This window comes from Lissotriton vulgaris, chromosome 5, assembly GCF_964263255.1.
Source record: "Lissotriton vulgaris chromosome 5, aLisVul1.2, whole genome shotgun sequence".
Classification (NCBI taxonomy): domain Eukaryota; kingdom Metazoa; phylum Chordata; class Amphibia; order Caudata; family Salamandridae; genus Lissotriton; species Lissotriton vulgaris.
In genome coordinates this window covers 1,947,388,434-1,947,408,914 of record NC_141693.1, presented here as the reverse complement: position 1 = coordinate 1,947,408,914, position 20,481 = coordinate 1,947,388,434, and the positions used below count along the sequence as shown (strand labels likewise).

Below are 20,481 nucleotides of genomic sequence, written 5' to 3'. Positions count from 1 at the left end.
AACCCCTGGGGTCTTCTCTGGTCACCATGTCCTGGGTACCATATACTAAGGGCTGATAGGTGGCCAGAGATGCCAATTGGGATTTAGTTTCAACACAGTTTTAGGGAAGAAACACAGGCCCTGGGTACCTGGTTGGCAGGAGCCCAGGGCACACTTAGTCAAAGCACATCAGCAGTTCAGCAAAAAGTGGGGGCATACCAATGCAAGAAAGATGGCACTTTCTCACATCTACTGCCTATTTGAAAAGTATTTAACTAAAGTAACTCATTCTGAGAAAGTATATTTTGATACCTATTGTTGGTTCTAAAATAAAACTATATATTTGTATACAAACAATTGGCCTAGAGTTCAGTTCTTGAGTGTGTGAGAACATTTGCTGACAGTGTGTAGAACAAATGCTTTACACTGTCCTCTGATCCTGCCTAACTGCTTGTCTAAGCTACCACTTTAGAGAGTAAGGTTATATCTAACTTTAGCCTCTGCCATACCTCTGGGGACTGTGGACTCTGTGCACACAGTACCTTACTTTGGTCCAGTATATACAGAGCCACTTTCTAACAATATACAGAGCCAGCTTCCTACATTTGGTCTCAAACCCTCCTGAGTTCAGGGAAGCATCATGGTGCTGTGGCACTCAGGTTGTCAAGTCCCCAGCCCAAGGACTCGGTCTTCCCTCACACTTACATTAGGGAATAGACCCTACGACTGTAGGGTCATATCTGCTCATGCAGGTATGCCCACACACCTGGGATATAGTGCACCTGGCCTTAGGGCTGGAAAGGCCAGGTACAGGGGTGACACATATCGTAGGCAGTGCAAGATACATGACACAGGCAGTGCACCATGTCAATTTGGTCATTTTTTTTTACCTCACTGGGGCATGGTCCTAGTGAGGACGTCTCAGGGGACCCTCTTTAGCCCCAAGTCCGCCAGAAGCGGCCGCTCCCCACAGCCACTGGCCCTTGCTACGATCATTCTACTATTCACATAGCGCCATTACCTATGATTGCTCCCCTCACCGCTGACCGCATTTGTTATCATACTACTGCCTGCATTTTGGAGCGTGCTGCTGCATTTGGGTATCGTACTGCTGCCTGCATTTTGGAGCGTGCTGCTCGTGTTAATCACTGTTGTAATTGCTTTTAATAGCGTACTGCTGACTACATTTTGGAGCGTACTGCTCGTGCTAGAATTGCTGTAATTAGTAGCGCCTGCATTGCCTCATTACAGCAGAAAATAACTCGCCTCGCATAACGCTCGCCTGAATTGGGAACTTGTAGCATCAACTTATTAAATTAGTGTGATTTCGCCTCTGCCCACGAAGCTTTCACTGTTGTTGGCCCCAACCGGTTCCGGTTATGATTCTCTAGCCATTTAGGTGTTGTTGTGCCCCAGAGCCCGTCCCCTCCACCACGCACCCGCCTCCCAGCTGACCCTCCCTCGTTCCGCCCCCCCTCCACTATCCATTTATGACAGATGGACCTCCGTGCAGCGTCCACGCGCAGCGGGCGCGCCCCATGCGCGCCGAAGGTGCGCCAAAGGTAAGCCCGTCTACGCCCGTCCGCGCCAGACCCCCTGGCCCCCGCAAACCGCTCTCCTCCAGCATAACGTATGACGCCGCCACCCTCCTAGCCCTTAACCCCGGACGCACACCTCAATGCTACGAAGCTGCCCCGGGTCGTACCCACGGTCCTTTCGCCTGCCGCTCCTGCAAATTTACCAGCATCAAGACCCATACCACTACCACTAACCACAAACACAGCTCTGACTCCAACCACCTGAAGTGCATCCTGCTGAACACCCGATCGGTCCACAGACACGCCACCGAACTCTGGGATCTACTCAACACTACATCACCGTACGTCGCCTTCCTTACTGAAACATGGATGAACGCATCATCAACACCTGACATCGCCATTGCCATCCCGGACAATTACAAGATCATCCGAAAAGACCGCACCGTCCAAACAGGAGGAGGCATCGCCATCGTCCATAAGAACACCATCAAAATCACGACGATAAACTTACAACCGCCGAACACCTCCACTTCCAGATCCACACCGACCCTAGGACCACACTTAAAGGCACCCTCATCTACAGGTCCCCAGGAACCCGTAAACAATTCAGCGAAGACATCACTGACTTCTTCAGTTCACATGCCCTCGCCTCCGAAAACTACATTCTACTAGGAGACCTCAACTTCCACCTGGAAAAGAAAAACGACTGCAACAACACCATCCTTCTTGACAACCTGGCCAATCTCTGTCTAAAACAACTTGTTGACACCCCCACCCATGTTGCCGGGCATACGCTCGACCCAATCTTCACCTCCAGCAAACATCTCCTTAGATCGCACCACAGCTCTCCATTGGACGGACCACAGTTGTGTTCACTTCCGCTACAAAACCACCTCGACCCACAACCCCTCACAACCTATTCCCCGAAGAAAATTTAACAATTTCACCACCGACCAACTCCTCACATCGCTCAACCAAAACCCACCCGCCCTCTCATCGGACCCAAACCAAGATGCCATCAAATTCAATCAATGGATAACTCACAGCGCCGACAAATTAGCACCCTTGAAAAACCATCACACCAAACAAGACAGCAAAAAGGCCCCCTGGTTCAACGATGACCTTAAGAAATCCAAAAAGCTATGCAGTACTCTTGAGAAAACATGGAGAAAAAACCCAACCACCGACAACATGACCACTTTCAAGGCAGCCACCCGCAAACACCACCAGCTGATTCGATCCACAAGAAATCGGCATTCAAGAATCGACTCGACAACAACGCCCATAACAGCAAGGAACTATTCAACATCGTCAAAGAATTCACCAACCCCACCGCAGCCTCAAACGACATCACTCCCTTCCAAGACCTCTGCGATTCGTTATCCTCCTTCTTCTACAACAAAATCGCCGACATACATAACCGCTTCGAAAACAGTTCCAACGAACAATCCTCTCCACCCCCCTCAGAACCTAAACCGCCCTCTAACAACCTCAGCGCCTGGAACCCAATCACCACCGAAGACACCATCCGCCTAATTAATTCCATCCACTCTGGCTCGCCAACCGACCCATGTCCCCACCACATCTTCAACAAAGCAGACTCCATCATCGCACCCCATCTCCGTGATGTCATCAACCGCTCCTTCATCTCTGCTACCTTCCCAGAAAGCTGGAAACATGCCGAAGTCAGCGCCCTCCTGAAGAAACCCACAGCAGACCCCTCTGAACTTAAAAACTACCGCCCCATATCCCTCCTCCCATTCCCGGCCAAAGTAATTGAGAAAGCCGTCAATAGCCAACTCGCAGCCTTCCTCGAATCCAACAACTCCCTCGATCCCTCACAGTCCGGCTTTCGAGCCAAACACAGCACCAAAACCGCCCTCATCTCAGCAACAGACGACATCCGAACACTACTGGACAACAGAAAAACAGTGGCCCTCATTCTACTCGTCTTCTCCGCCACCTTCGACACTGTCTGTCACAGCATCCTCATACAACGCCTCAGCAACATCGGCATAAAAGGAAAAGCCTTGGACTGGATCATCTCGTTCCTAGCTGGAAGAACTCAGAGAGTCCGACTTCCCCCCATTCAAATCAGAAGCCACCGAAGTCATCTGCGGTGTACCACAAGGTTCATCACTCAGTCCCACCCTCTTTAACGTTTACATGAGTCCACTCGCTTCCATCGCGCGTCAACACAACCTTAACATCATCTCCTACACTGACGACCCAGCTGATCCTTTCCCTCACCAAAGACCCCAACACCGCCAAAACCAATCTTCACGAAGGCATGAAAGAAGTAGCCGTATGGATGAAAAACAGCCGCCTTAAACTTAACTCAGACAAAACGGAAGTGCTCATCCTAGGATCATCCCCCTCGGCCTGGGACGACTCTTGGTGGCCTGCGGACCTGGGCTCAGCACCCATTCCCACAGACCACGCACGTAACCTTGGCTTCATCCTAGACTCCTCACTCTTGATGACCAAACAAGTCAACGCCGTCTCATCCTCCTGCTTCAACGTACTTCGCATGCTCAAATAAATCTTCCATTGGATCCCCGCCGAAACAAGAAAGACCCACGCACTGGTTACGAGTCGACTAGACTACGGAAACACCCTATATGCCGGAATTACAGCCAAATTACAGAAAAAACTCCAACGCATCCAAAACGCATCAGCGAGACTCATTTTGGAAATCCCTCGCCAAGATCACATTACCGGCCACCTGAAAGACCTCCACTGGCTTCCCGTCAACAAGAGAATAACATTCTGTCTCCTCACCCACGCACACAAGGCCCTCTACAAACTAGGGCCCGATTGCCTCAACACTCGACTGTCCTTCTACACACCCACCCGCCAACTAAGATCCTCCAATCAAGGCCTCGCCACAGTTCCGCGTATCCAAAGATCCACCATGGGAGGTAGATCCTTCTCCTACTTGGCGGCCCAGACTTGGAATTCACTCCCCACTCACCTCTGCCTTACACAGAACCACATCTCCTTCAGAAAAGAACTTAAAACCTGGCTTTTCGATAAATAATGAACCCCTCCCCAAGCGCCTAGAGACCTTCTGGGTGAGTAGTGCGCTATATAAATCCTTGAACTTAAGTACCTCGGGTACCAATTACTTGGGACTTACGGGGGCAGACGTACTAATTGCGGACATGTTTTTAGGAAACTGAGAACCTGGACAGCAGGGACTCAGTACTCTACAGCCAAAGCTGCATCAAAAGTCAGGCAAAAAGTGTGGGGGTATTGCAACAGAACCCCATTTTCTCACAAAACTGGTCTCGGATTTAGTCTTGGATTGTGTGCAATCATTTCTTGCCCTAGATTGTACAACAAATGCTTAATATAACCCTCTAATAAGCCTCACTGCTCTCCCCACACTACCAGACAAGAGAGCATAAGTATTGTCAACTTTAGGCTCTGTAAAGCCACTGGACTGTGCACACTATACCTTACTTTGGTATTGTATATATATAGAGCCAGATTCTTACAAATGACTCAACTCACAATCCATACCAATAAATAAACAAAATATATATGAAATTAAACCCTAAAAATTTCACTGTGTACATTAATTGTGCATTTTGGTTTACTGTAAACTTTAAAAAGCATAATTCCTTGATACACAAAAAAACCACTTACAAATGGCGGCATCATCCCTCTGTACTGAGGGAACTGCGGTGGCACGGGCTGAGGCATGCCCACTCCTGCTCTGGGCATTGCCTCATTCCCGCGGGAAGGGAGCTTGGGGTCCACGGAGCTCAGCATCTTTTCTGGCATCAGATCTTTGTTCTCCCCCTCCATGCCAGGTGCCGCGTTCAGGCTCCGCCCACCTCCATCCCTCCAGCTCGTGGAGTCTGCAAAAGAGGAGTGTACTGCTTAATATTTACTTTGAAAGTTTGAGCAATTTTCAGGCATCAGTATAGGTTGAAATTACATGACTTCATATTTGTAAATAAAGGAGTACCAACTTTTTAACTGCTGTGGAGGCATGTGGAGGCATTAGTTAAGTGCAACACAATCACCTATCTGGGCGCGGATTACCATCTGGTAGCAACACCTACTTCTCTCCCAAACCTGACAGGAAACTAACTTTGAGGCCAATACACTCAATGAAGCTACCTTTCACCGCAGATTCACTGAAAGGTGAAGGAAGGCTGACATGTGCTCTCTAAATTAAGGATACATAGCTGCAGTCTATAAAGCAGTGAAGCACAAAGGGTTACACCTGAATTACCTAAGTGGCTCTGCTAGGGAGGAAGAATTTCTATGGTCCTGATATATATTTTAATCTACCTGTTCAAACTTAAATCCAGCTATAAAGAAGAATTCTCAAATAAACTACCAACAGAAATGTATCAGTTAAATAAACAATAAGTACTCTCACCCAGCATGTCGGTGCCTGTTTCGAGCATGCTGAGATACAGGAGTGGATTATGTTACTTGCCCTGTAAGCTTCTGATCTTGGCATGTAGAGCTGTAGATTCACATACTTTGCATACTCCTGCCATCTATTGTCAGGTCCAGATTTTTGCAAGTTGTTTTTATTTAAGTCTTTTCCAGTCACGAGCGAAGGTGACTCCTCCTTTCGGTGATAGTGCGCCTGGGCATCGCCTACATTGTTCGATTTTTTCCGCAAGAGGGCGAGACTGGAGTGAGTGAAGTATAGAGGTGTGCATGTAATGTAAATAAAAAAAACTGCAACAACTACAGGTGCCAAGAGCGGTGGGAGGGTGCATGTGGATCTACAGCTCTACTGTAGCAGGGTTTCCGTTCTCCCACAGAACTGTGCATAGAGATCTAGAACCTCAGTGAGTTAGGATGATCCAAAACTCATCTCAGTGTCAGAAATCCCCTTACCTAGCTAGCTACAGTGTCTCATGGCTCATTAGGGAATGATCCATGTCTTAGACAAACCAGAACATGAACTTTAGAATACCTCAGGAATCGTGGAACACATGAACACTCTTTCGTTATATAATCATTTCAAACCAAAACTGAGAGTCAAAGAACACACGTGCAAGTTTGAAATATTTATTATTCAATGCAAGGTTCTCAAACGCAGTATCTTGTATAATACCAAAATGCAGATTATAAAAATCAGAGTTAGCAGCATAGTCACTAATCCATAGTAAGCAAACGGTGATAGCATGTTACAATGCAAAATCTATAGAAATCTATATCACCTATATTTCGCGCACCCTATTTAGCATATTATTTTATATCTAAGAAGGTCTCATCCGGGCTTTAGCAGGGCGGACCCATACCTCTAAATGTCAGTAGGAGTAGATCACATCAACAGCTACCAGCTCTCTTCATGCGCAGCACCAAGTGTCTGCGTTCATTCCCTGTAACTCTATCTTAAACCCGCGTAGAGCCCAAAATGTTGGCATCAACATTATTTGTGTTATGTCTAATGTGGTGCGAGGATCAGGCCTCCCAGCAACCTTGTGTTAGGTTATTCCTAGAGTGTGCAGCTCTCAGTGTGCAGACAGTTGTACCAAGTGTACCAGGCAAAGCTGATAGCATAGTAATAACATATTATTCTCAAATAAATCACATCACCGCTTCTAGGTTGAAAGCGACAACAACAAGTAGGTGTCGTGTGCAAAACTGAAGCCGAAGGAAAAATGGCTGTTTAAACATGTAATACACTCATGCTAACTTAACGCAATATATGTAACGAAGTATCCATATGACACCCCCCCCCATTGATCCGAGCACCGTCAAACATAAGGGAAAAGGCAATACTCAATCAGACACATAAAAATTAAAGCAAAGTTCAATAATCTTGAGCTAAAATAAGCTAAAAAATATGTATGAATGAATATGTATGAATGCCTACAGTGGCCTCAAATCTAAAAATAAAAACAAAACTTTTGAACCAAAAGTTATTCGTCAGGTCTCAAAAATATGAAATGTAGGACCAGGTCGCATTAGTTTAAATGTCTGTAAGAGAAAAAACAAGGCACTTATCCGATATCCAAAGTCATGTGCCACAGTGACGTTATTTTCAGCGACATCACATGATTGAACTCTCCATCATTTGAGCACAGTTCATGTTACCTGTTATGTTATGTTATGTTACCTGTTTTGTAGAGCGCAACAGCTGCCCCAGCGACGGGGCGTCCCGGCGCTAGAACCGTAACACAATCTACTGGCTGCGAAAGGGGGACCTACGGGGCGGGAAATAGATGGGTTTTGATCGCTCTTCGGAAAGCTAGCAAATCATCCATGCAGCGGATGTGGAGAGGGAGGGAGTTCCACAGCTTGGCCCCCAGTAGCTTGAACGAGCGACCTCCGATGCGACAGAATTTCGTCTGGGGTATCAGAGCTAGATGTTGCCCCATAGACCGGAGGTTCCGTTTGGGCTTGTAGGGGGTCATCAGAGGGCGGAGAAGCTCTGGGCCTTCATTCTTTAAGATTTTAAAGGCAAATAAGAGGGCCTTGAACTGTATACGGGCTTCTATGGGCAGCCAGTGAAGTCTGTACATAGTCGCTCTTACTGAGCACCTTCTTGGAAGGCCTACTATCGCTCTAGCTGCCGAGTTCTGGATTCGTTGGAATCTTTTTATCTCAGCTTTATTAGCTCCCAGCAACAGGACGCTCGCATAGTCCAGTCTTGATAAGATGGTAGACTGCACTATGAGTTGTCGTGTCTTGGAGTCGAAATAGCCTAAGATGGGGTATAGGCTTCTCAGTAGTCCAATGCAGGTTGCGGCAACTTTTTTAGTGTGCGATTAGAAGCTCAGGGACGAGTCCAGCCATACCCCTAGATTTTTTACTAAGTTTTTTGGAGGGGGTGCTGGGCCCAGGGACTGAGGCCACCATGAATCGTTCCAGTTGTTGCTGTTTTTTCCCATTATCAGTACCTCGGTTTTGCCACTGTTCAGTTGGAGGCAATTTGCTGTCATCCACTTGGCGACAGCAGACAGTCCATCCCTGAAGTTGGTGGCCTCCGGGGAGGGGGCCTCACTAAGGCTGATGACTGAGTGTCGTCAGCGTACGACACCATTGTGAGGCCCCATCTCTTAGCAACCTCCGCCAAAGGTTGCATATATAGATTAAACAGGGAGGGACTGAGAGCCGAGCCCTGTGGGACACCTTGTCCTATGTCTTGGGGTTTGGAGATAAACGGAGGGGCAGATACCCTGAATGATCTGCTGGTTAGGAATGACCGAAACCATTGGAGCGCTGAGTCCACGATTCCTATATCTTCCAGGCGTTTTAGCAGAATGGCATGGGACACCGTGTCAAAGGCCGCGCTGAGATCGAGCAGTATCAGCGCGGCACTTTTACCGGTGTCCATGATTTCCCGCAGACTCTCGGTGGAGGTGAGGAGCGCGGATTCCGTACTATGGCCCGGCCTGAAGCCATGTTGGGAGGGGTCCAGGATATTATTTTTCGCCATATACTCACTGAGTATTTTATTCGCGTGGGCTTCTGCTAATTTAGCGACCCAGGGTAGCAGTGAGACAGGCCGGTAATTCTCTGGTTTAGCGGGGTCTAGGGAGGGTTTTTTTTATAATCGGGGTTACCCAGGCCTGTTTCCAGCAGATGGGTACCGTGGCCGTAGCGAATGATAAATTCAGAATCACGGTTAGGGATGGGAGGAAGAATCCCAAGGCTCCTAGAAAGTGACTAGGTCTCATTGGTTCTGTGGGTGCACCCGACTTCACCTTCCTACAGAGTTTGGTAAGTTCTTCGCTGGAGATGGCGGGTAGGCAAGTGAGTTTTGCGTCTCCGAAGGTGGCGTTAGGAGAGTCGACGTCTCCCGGGATGTCCTGGGTGAAGGTGTTGTAGATTTTCTTCACCTTGTCTGTGAAGAAGGTGGCTAAGTCTTCACATTGTTGCGTGGAGGTGATATGAGAGGCCGGTTTGGCTCCGTTTTGTATTTTTTGCACAATTTGAAAGATAGTTTTCGTGGGGTTTGGGCTGGATTCTATTTCAGAAGCGTAGAAGGCAGCACGGGCTATCCGAATTGCCTTGTGGTAAGATTTTAGCGAAGCCAAGTATAAGATTTTATCATCCTGCTTATATTCCCTCCCTCTCCCTCTCATCCCTCCAATCCAGCAAGGGGAAAGTCATATTCCATAACAAAGCAATCCTCCCAGGCATGTCACGATTGGACAGTATATGCAAAGTAAGTTGCAACAGCCTCCAGTATGAAATCACTGCCATCATCCGAAAATAGTTCAGCAATCCAATTCAGCAATGGGAAAGAACATACGTGCTCCTCGAGCATCGGATCCTCCTGTAACGTCAGAGGACAACTCGGTGGGTTCACCAGAACGCTGTGTGTCAGAAAGGCATGCGCCGCTGCAGAGATCTCCCATTGGCCCAGTACTCCATTTATCGCTGCCAAGGCCATACCTCTTTCGCCAGAACAAATCAGCTCGTGAGCCACCACGGGACGCATTAGCTGATCAAAATCGACGTCAGGAGCAGTCCTCAAGCATAGGCACAAATCAATGGCCCAATCGAACTCGCAGCTCAGGCAGTGAAACACAGGTTGGACACACGTAAAGTCGGTGAACCGAAATGACAATCTATAAGCCGTGCTTAATGCTGCAAGCGGCAATGTTCCATAGTAATTGAGCATCCGATTACGGCACAGTGTCAGGAGGCGTTGAACGGCTTCTTGCGCAGGATGGGCATCCATGTTTTATGAAGAAAAACACCAACAAAATGCCCGCGGCTACAGCCAGTAAAACAGGTAGTCCACCAAACAAACTCGAAAAAATAGAGTGGAAAAACGTGGGAATGATACCAAAAACTTTCTCAAATGTAGTCACGAGGCCACTGCTAACCAATTTAAAAAAATGTGCAAGCCCAGTCGTGGAAGATGCATTAAAGATCTGGTGCACCAGCTCACAGAAATGAAACGGCAAATCAGTATTTAAAAGCGCCTGCACCTCTGTGCGTGTGTTAGCTATGTGAAGGACATAATTTTCCCGGGCCGAACTCAGGGTCACTTGTTTTTGAGACAAAAGGGCCCTTATTCTGCTTAAACCATTGAACTTCGCTTCCAAGGTTGGAATTCGTGGCCAGATGGAGACATCTGAAGACCCATGCGTGGGTGGGTATAGAACATTCTTGCAACACACCACACGCTCTGATACAGTTACCACATAAGCCACACCAATTAATAACCCACAACATACTTCGTTGTTTAAAAGCAAATAACTACCATTAGTCAATAATGTAAATGTGGGAACTACTGCTGGAACTGGCGTGCCTTTTAAAACACATGCTAAATTTGGCCGGTCCTGATTACAAGAACCGTGTAACTGAATGTGTCTGCATATTAATGAATGGTCAGGTGACTGTGTGCATTCCTCACCATTAAGATTCACTTCTTTCCCATCCTTCAGACATCTGTATGTGTATGGTAATGACCATGCCTCATGGAGGAATGCATTGCCTAGTGGTTCATATCGTCCTATAGCAATATACCGCATACAATTAGTAAATTTGTATAAGGGAAATGGTAATGTAATTAATCCATGAATAAGCCACGTGGCAGTAGTGGTTTCAGCAACAGAGAAGGGTAAGGATTCTAGTTTTTCAATATGTAACATAGAAAATGACGCATCACGCATTGAAAGCATGCGTTGCTTTTCAGTCAGATTAAAAGGGGCGAAAAGGGACGAAACGTTCAATGAGTTCCAGGGAACTCGACCAGCCTTAAGTGTCTGTAGGGTCCATGCAAACTGCATTACAGAACGTAATTGATTCTGACCATGGTATAACGTGGACACTTCATCATGTACAATATCAACAACAGAAGAAACAATATTATCCAACGTGTAAATCCTGGAAGAAAGCATGTTAATACTGTTATCGACCACTGCAAGCACTTTTTCCAAATTTGCTTGATCAATAGCTCTCAGGCGTTTAGCTGCCTCAATCTGTGAAAATTTCCAAATTTCATTGTACACAGCATAAAGCCAGCGTTTAGATCTACCTCTAGCCGGGCCTTTTATAAAATCATTTAGCTCTATGTTCTCATTCAACTGGGACAGATGCAGTTTAACTGCAGCCAAAGTGGAATGTTGTAACCAGTTCTGACACAATTTGCCTACTGAATAAGTAGTAACGGTGTGATCTGTTTCAAACCTGGGATCTGGCCTGATGTGTGTAAAACCTTCAGACAAACCCAAAAAACGACGTTGGCAAGAATCAGAGCTTCTTTGCCACAAAAGCCACCCCTCTGGATCAAAACTGGAAATATTAAAGGAGGAATTGTGCAAACGTGCTTGTATCCCACTGATGGACAATGTAGTGAAATTACTCCAACCTGAATATTCTTCCAAATCAGGGATAGTAGGTGTATTTAATTTTTTAGATGTAGCCAATCCAAAGCATGTTGTTTGGGAAATAGTAGAATTTAAAAACAACATGTGATTCGGGATGAGACATGCACGATGCAAAGCCTCAGTGCCTTGTACCTGCCAATCTTTGGTACCCCAAACCGATTTAAGGTCAATAGCCTCCTTCCATAACTCATAGCCATCTATAGCTAACCTGTCTAGAAAGGACTTCGAATACAGCAATTTTGTATCGGTAAGTCTAACTTTGGACATGAATTTCTGTTTCACTTTAAAATAAAACGACTCAGGATTTGATTGATTAAAATCTGTAAAATAAGAGAATTTCCCCAGAAATGTACTTGAGCTCCCCTGTAAAGGAGCAGGACAATGTTCCCACTGTGTGTAGTTCACAGGAACCCTCCTGGAACTTGTTTTGTGTAAGAAATGATTCCCATAATGTTGATAACAAAACAAATCACCATAATTGACAGAATCTAAGTACAAATCCTCAGCATCAAAGGCCGCATAATATTTCAAATAATAGAACAATTCTTCTACGGCCCGAAGATCCCAATCATCAGAACGAATATCTTGCTTAATCACATCTCCCATGTTTACTCTAAGCACATTAGGAACATTAATAACTTCTGTGGGGCCATGTATCTGAAACCTAACCGCATCCCACACAATCCCATCAAGGACAGGCCAAGCAGTAATCTCTACTGTATTTAAGTCTCTTTTTAGTCTGTGTGCTGAATGTGAGGAGGAAAGAGGGGCCAATGTTCCATTAAGGTACCGAATTCCTGTTCTTTCTTTCACATAATGGCCATCAATCCGGCGGAAAAAATAAAACACAAAACCAATTGACATAAAAAGATAAAATGAAAATAGTATCAGCCAAACGTATGTCCAAGGTGGAATTAGAAAATGTTTTTTAAACAACGTGGCATATTTTGCAATAGTCGATGGTTTCTTTGAAAGTTCCGAATCAGAGTCAAAAGAGAATCTGGACTGGTTAGCCAAACGAGCTTGTAAATCGGACATAGATAAATCAGCAGGATCTGCATAGGTCAATTCATCAATGTTAGTAACAGGAATAGTATTTAATAAAGGACTGGATATGGCAGGCATCTCGAGGGACACCTCCTGTTCTGCACCAGATGTAATAGCCAGCACAGAGTGCCTCACCATGGAAGGACAGGATACAGCCGGTGTCATGCTATGAAGAATCGGCCACCCTGTGTGCCTTGACATTGTCAATAGAAATAAATCTGTTTTCTTTACGACCTGGAAGTGGTGGTAAAATGACTGTTCTTGTGCCCTTCACTCCAAGAACTCGAACCGGTGCTCGATATGAGGGACCAAACTCTTTCTTGTTATCGATCTTCTCACGAACCAGTTCTCCAACTTGGGGTAGCCAGCCAACTACCGGGATCTGCAACGCATCATCCGACGTGGAGGGCAAGTGTTCCTTAGCAAGACTGTCTCTGGTCTTTTGTAGATCCTGTAAAACATTGCAATGTTCATCTACGTCAAAGGCCGCGGCCTGGGCCTGGCAGTCTGCACCATCGAGGTCAGGGACGTACATCGTGATACCAAAGAGCATTTCGTATGGGGTCCGCCCACCCAGAGACCTTCTAGGGAGATTATTAAGCGCACGCTGCACGCCATAGAGGTGGGTCAGCCAGTTTCTACCAGTGCCTATAACTCGGGCTGTCAAAGATTGCTTTAAGTCGCGGTTCATTCGTTCTACTACACTATTGCCCTCAGGCCTGTAGGGACTTGAAAACTTCACTTGGACTCCCAACGAAACCATAGCATCCTTATACGCCTTAGAGGCGAAAGCCGGACCCTGGTCCGAATGGAAAGTACCACAGGCAAAGATTCCCACAAAGACACGCAAATCCTTAATGACAGTCCGCGAATCAGCGCTTCGATGCGGCCATACCCACACAAAGCGTGTGCATGAGTCAACTGCTACTAAGATGTATTTATACGCAGTATCAGAGGAAAAAGGACCGCAGTGATCCAAATAAACGCAACCAAGCGGTTTATTAGAGATGTACAACTGTGTCTGAGGCGGACGCGCAGCAGTAGAAGGCTTAATCTGCTGACAAATGTCACACATAAGGACATAATCGCGCGTCTGTTCTTACAGTCCCCGCCACCAGAACCTTTGTTGTAGCTGAGTTACAGTGGCTGAGACGCCCGCATGCGCAGACGCCACACCTTCATGAGCCGCTGTAATCAGAGAAGCTCTGCGATCCGAGTTGGGAACTAGCCGTTCGCCAACTTCAGGAATTTTCACATAAGGAACCTTATCGGGACTTAAGTGGTATGTGTACTTCGAAGGGAATCCCGCAGGATATTTACCTCCCTTCTCCGTGGCAGCAACAGCCGCCAAGATGTCATCATCTATTTTGCTTTTGGACCTCGTGACTGCTGCAACTAAGTATTTCGATACCGCAGACTTCGCTGCCTCATCAGCAAGCGAATTACCAACAGCGTGGACCCCCACGCGCTGATGGCCGAGAGTATGAATCACAAACACGAGCGGCAGCCTTTCTTTAAGTTCCGCCACTCGGACCCAGATCATTTTATGTTTTATTGTGCTACCTTTGGAATCACGAAAATCATTCTGAATCCAAAAGAACAAGTTCTCATTGTAAGACTGGACACAGTAGTAAGAATCACTTACGATTAAAGTCGTCACACAAGGATCAGCGTACTCCAATGCGAGCATAAGAGCACGAAGCTCTGCCAATTGTGCGGTGCAGTCCCCTAGTGTTTGCGTGTGCACGACACTGGACTTGAACTCATCGTTCACCATGGCACCGACCACAATGGCGCAAGCGGAAACGTAGGCATGTTTAGAGCCATGCGCAACCTGCGCCGAACCATCAGTGTAAATGATACAATGGAAATCCTCCAACGGCCGCATCGCTAAAGGAGCAGGATGAACAAACTCATACTGTAAATACTCCTGCGACCGCAAAGCGGCGTCAAAAATAAACGTGACATCCTGGGATGTCAAGGATGTAGCCCACTGAATCCACCGAGGGTGCAAAGCTTTAGAATTCGGTACACTGGCTTTCGTGACCGCCTCTAAGGCAGGACACGGGGTAACAACCAACATGCGCTTTCCCTGCGACAGGGCACGTTCCTTAAGAATTGCCATCTGCACAGCCGTTAAAACTTTCTCCACAGTGGAAAACGCAGTTCAGCCGAAGTGTACAAGTGTGACTTGTAAGCAATAGGTACAGTATCCCCTTCATTAAAAGTCAGGTACGTGAAACCCACCGTCCCAGGGATAATTCTTATCACCAGGTTGGTCTGGTTATCACGAGTCTGTAAGTAGTCAGAAGCGAGCAAATCAGCCTGCAAAGACTGCAGAATGGCAGAATGCTCAGGCAGCCAGCATGATTTGGAAAAAGATGGTTGTATCAAGGCATACAAAGGCTTGATACGCTGGGCATATTCCGGAATGTATGTCCTCCCGAAATTTAAAAAACCCAGTAAAGACTGTAATTTTTTCAGCGTTGTCGGAGAGCGCAACTGCGCGCACTTCTCCAGGAAGTGAGGAGCCAACCCCTTTCCTTCGTGGTTAAGTTCATAACCCAGAAACAACACTGTGTACTCTGCAATGTGTGATTTCGCAAAGTTAAACTTGTAACCCATGTCTGCAAAGTTACAAATTATGCTGTTTACTCGACACAGATGCTCCCAAAGTTCGTCGTCTGTGAGATAAATGTCATCCACATAAGAACAAGCAACTGGATCGAAGCTCTCCAAAAGAGAGACTATGCGGGCGGAAAACACTCCAGGACTATTCTTATAGCCCATTGGGAGTCGTTTAAACATTTTTTGTACGCCGCCGCATGTAAAACTGGTCCATTGGGAACTTAGACCATCTAATCTGTGTGCATAAAAACCATTGGAAATGTCAAGCGTGGTTTTGAACCGTTTACGCTCAAGACTATTCACTAGGGCAGAGCCGTGAGTATTCTGTACTGCACAGTTACGGCAATGCGAGTTCAAATGCCGGTAATCCAAAACCAGACGATATGAGCCGTCCGGCTTGTTCACAGTAAAAAGGGGATTATTCATTGGTGACACACACGTTTCAATTACACCTTGATATTCCAATTGTTCAAGGATAGCCGCGACAGAAGCTTTAGCTTCACGCCGTATGGGATACTGAGGTTGTGGCTGCGGCTGTGACCGTAAAGGAATCTCATGGCTAGGGGACAATTTATCCCAGCCACACGGATTTCGGTACACAGCCGGCGCAAGCGCCAGAGCCCACTCTTCTGCAAAATGCAGCGCTTCCACTCTCGATACAGTGTGCGCGAAATTGGGGAGGATCACCTCCTCCCCTCGCGGAGCTGCGAGAACAAAAGGTGGGGGCCAGTCAGCCTCCGAAAGCAAAATGTCATACGTAGACAAAAGATTTTCCCAAAATACCCCTTTTACAGTTCGCTGCATGTCACCTTCAATTAACAGGACAATTTCAAAAAGTCGTTCAGGGGGAGCAACATGTGTATCAGCCGTTTCAATCACAACATAAGTGTCAGTCGCTGTCACCTTCAACAGTGGACGGAGGGCCTCTCTCACTATGGTAATCTCCGCCGCGCTGTCCAGCAAGGTCAGAGCCCACGTCAGATTCCGAAGCCGCGTTCTCACTATCTGGGGCATATCGATGCGCCGTCAAGGCTGCGACCTTCTTCTTGGCAAACTGCGGTCTCTTTGGCGTAGAGTCGTCCCGCTGATCCCCTTCACTTCGCGTGCGGGGCTGACCACGTCCTTGCTGGCCACCCCGGCCCCTGCCGCCCCCTCCACCACCGGTTGACGGAGCCGATGAGTCCTGAAAGGAACGAGGAGAGCGTTGGTCAGAAGCCTGAAATCTTTCAGGCGATTTAATCGTTGCGCGATCGCGCAAATCATAAACTCGATCTGACTGCGCAGGTTGTGAAGGCGCCGGACTAGAAACCTGTGTCTGCTGTTGTTGTTGCTTACCCTGATTCTGCTTTTTTGGCCAATTTTGTTTCTTGGACTTGGGTTGTCCACCCGTTTCCGAAGACTGTCCCTGGGGCTGCTTCTTCTCTTTTTCAGAAAAAGCCTTTACACCCTTAGAAGTGCGGCCAACCATTTTATAAGCCGCCACAATAATTCTTGCTAGCTGACGGGGTTTCTCGGCATCGGGAATTAACGCCAGAGCATTGGCCACCTGAAAGTTCACTGCATCCCCCTTGACATTCGCAAGGATAAGACCGCAAACTGTCTCAAACGAGCCACTCAGGCGCATACCTAATTCAACCGCCGACTCCGGTCCGTGATCATCCTGAACACGTTTAAGGACCGCAGAAAGGTTTGACACAGACGGGGTGCCATAGCACCTCGAGTAAACCGCTGCAAAAGTCTTACCCCATGTTTCACAGTCAGCAAGTTCAGGGGCTAAATCTTTCGGTAAACTAAGCGTAAGAATCCGGTGTTTTTCACCCGGAGTCGTATTAGGAAACACAGCCTCCAGCTGGTCGAATTTCTCGGCAAGCCAGTAAGGAAAATCATCCTTATCCTGGGGCTTCTTGCACATAACGGAATTCACCAAGACAGGACTGATTTTCAAACCAGCCTGTTCTGCTCGAAGCTGCGCACCTGCGGGGGCTGCGCCATGAACATTACGACCAATGTAATGAACAAGCGCCCTAATCACTCCAACCGCGACTTCATGAAGACGCCGCAGGTCAGCGACACTACAAGTAGCGCGATTAGGGTGAGGAGTAAATCCACCCAAAGCGGGCCAATTTGTGCCCGGAATGGACAATGGACCTAACCTCGGAGCCGTTAAAGTATGGGGTAGGGGGCCACCAAACCAAACTCCGTGCTGCCAAGCATCGATAGGTACTTCCAGTGCCCTGTACGGAGCATAAGCCGCCGGTACAGCCGAGGCAGTGTATGAATGGAAGACACCCGAATTAGCGTCCACTTCCGGAAATGTCACCCAGGAATAAAACAATTCGTACGGGTACGCATGTTCCGCACTCACCACTAGAACCACAGCCAAGCCTTCCACAGGGACATTATATGCCCGCAAGTGGTCGCGAACCGCGACGCGGCTATGCTGCGGTATGTCCACGGCCATGGTAGCACAGGAAGAGAAAAAAGACAAAGAACACTTTGTAGCACAACTGGGTAGTAATTCAAAGAAACCGTTTTTAGAGGAATTCAAATCTCATCGGTCAATGGACCCTTGAACACCGATATCATCTTCCACACCACACTCAGAGCTCAATGGAAAAAAGCGTTCCTCACCCTACTCACCGTCTCCACCACCAGGAAATCCGCCCATGGCCTAACACTCTCCATCACACCATCCCAACTCTTCCCAGGCAGAACCACCATCACTATTTACAATAACGGGATTGTCCTAATTCAATCGACAGACAGGAACCTGGAACTACTTGACAACCTGTTCCCCACTTTCAAAGAGCACCTATCCTCCTAACCCAGTTCAGCACCAGAACGACGCTCACCTCACCTTCACACCCAGCACCATAGTCAATTACCCACCTGCTGCAGCTACCCCTCCCCACCCCTCAATCACAGACATAGATCTCGCCCCCTCATACACCACCCGCTCCCCGTCCCCCCACCAACCCTCGTACCTCTGCTTATCTTCCCATATCCCGCCCCACACTTTGCACTCCCGTCCTGTCCTTCACACCAATCTTCTCAGAACACCCCTCCTCCCCCAACTGCACCCCACATAACATGACTCTCCGCCTATCTCCCCCCCACACTTAGCACTCCCGTCACACCTAGCCTTCACCCCTCCTTCAACCTCTCACCCCCCACTCACTCCCCACTATCCCACCTCCACCCCCGCAACCCCCAGCCCCCACACCGCCCCCATTTACCCTGCCCCTCTTAGCACTGATGCCCTTCCCAATAACGCCAACACCACCCCGACCACCAATCCTCTCTCTAACACTTCCAACCCCTTCACCAGCTCCACCTCTCCACCCCGATTCCCCCCCTTCTCCAGCAACCTATACGCCTGTTCACCGCCAGTACCCACCGCCAGTACCCTCCCCCAACTCCGCGCCCAACACCACGCTGGACATGATTATGTCCACCCTCCTCCAAATGAAAGAAGAACTACACTCCATCAAAGAGTTGCTCATCACACACCCCAGACACCCCCCTCCCACCACCATCTTTACACCTAATAGCACTTCCCCCTCACCTCCTACTCGCCTTACCACACAACACTACCCACACTGGACCTCTATCCCCTCTCGCAATACCACCAATTGCAATACCAATCGCAATCGCAATACCACCAATCGCAATACTCCCTTTACACCTAACAACACTTCCTCCTCACCTCCTACTCGCCTTATCACACAACACTCCCCACACTGGACCTCTATCCCCTCTCGCAATACCACCAATCGCCCCAGACGCACTACCAATACGATCTCAGACCATGACATACACACCCTTCTCCACTCTTACGTCCCGGCTCCCCAAAATCGCCTAGCCACCAACCATCTGTCCATCCCAACGATTATCTCTAACTCCCTCAGGCACCAAAAGGATAACAACAGAGGCTCCGTCCCCAACAACCTCACAAATGTACCCCTCACTATAGAACCTTCCTCCACCCTCTGCACCCCTAGCCTCAAATGCATACTTCTCAATTGCAGATCGGCCCAAAGACATTCCGCTGGGGTCGCCAATCTCATAATTTCTCTGGAACCGGATCTAGCCATTCTGACTGAAACATGGTTGTCTGTTTCTTCTACACCTATCATGGATATCCTAGTCCCCCCCAATTACTGTATCATTAGACTTAACAGGACCAAAAAGACAGGCGGTGGAATTGCCTGTATTTACAGAAGCAACCTCTCAGTTATTAAAGCGTCCGCCCCCTCTCTTACTTCCTGTGAATACCTCTTCCCTGTACTCTTTATGAGGACAGGGTACTAAGCACAAAACAAAACTCTTACGAAAATACTTAAGTTAGCACAGTATATAAAAATGCCCGAGGGGCACGGAAAACCATATACTCTGGAAGTGGAATGCGAAATTACTAGCAGGTAAGTAGTCAAGTCAAGTCAAGTCAAAACATTTATATAGCGCACTACATACCCAGAGGGTTTCAAGGCGCTTAGGAAGGGGAGGAGGATTATTTGTCAAATATACAAATATACAAAGTACAGTACTAATAGGCTTTGGAATCGCTAGATCTTGACTATAGAATCTTCAGATTACTTCTAGGAGACCCAGGGGACTCGGGTGCAGAGTGTGCACTCTCACGCGTGATGCGGGACAAAGTCTATGGTAGCTAGTAATGACAAAGTTAGTGTTCTCGGGCGAACCCGACCTGGTAGGGAGAAAACGAAAGTGGATCCTGACCCTTGGATAGTGAGGCTATGCTGGGGCACCGAAATGCCGAAGTTACCTAGCCCAGGGGCTGCAGCTGCATAGGTCTCAAAAGACGTCGGGAATCCTCGTTGCCGGACCAGGAGCCTGGAAGAAAGAAGTTGCTGGCAGGCGACCAGTGAAGAAAGTTCGATGGATCCAAGCCTGGATCGAAGGAAGATGACACCTGAAAGCAGAGGGGACCAAGTTCGAGA

General features: G+C 47.7%; 1 protein-coding gene across 1 annotated transcript in view; it reads right to left on the bottom strand.

Annotated features, from left to right (window-relative positions):
• Window positions 1–20,481, bottom strand: part of PRRC2A (proline rich coiled-coil 2A) — a 1,005,169-nt gene that overhangs the window by 791,224 nt on the left and 193,464 nt on the right. The window contains exon 7 of the mRNA XM_086919885.1: window positions 5,169–5,383. Coding sequence (XP_086776011.1) covers window positions 5,169–5,383 — 215 coding nt within the window. The remainder of the gene's footprint in view (window positions 1–5,168; window positions 5,384–20,481) is intronic.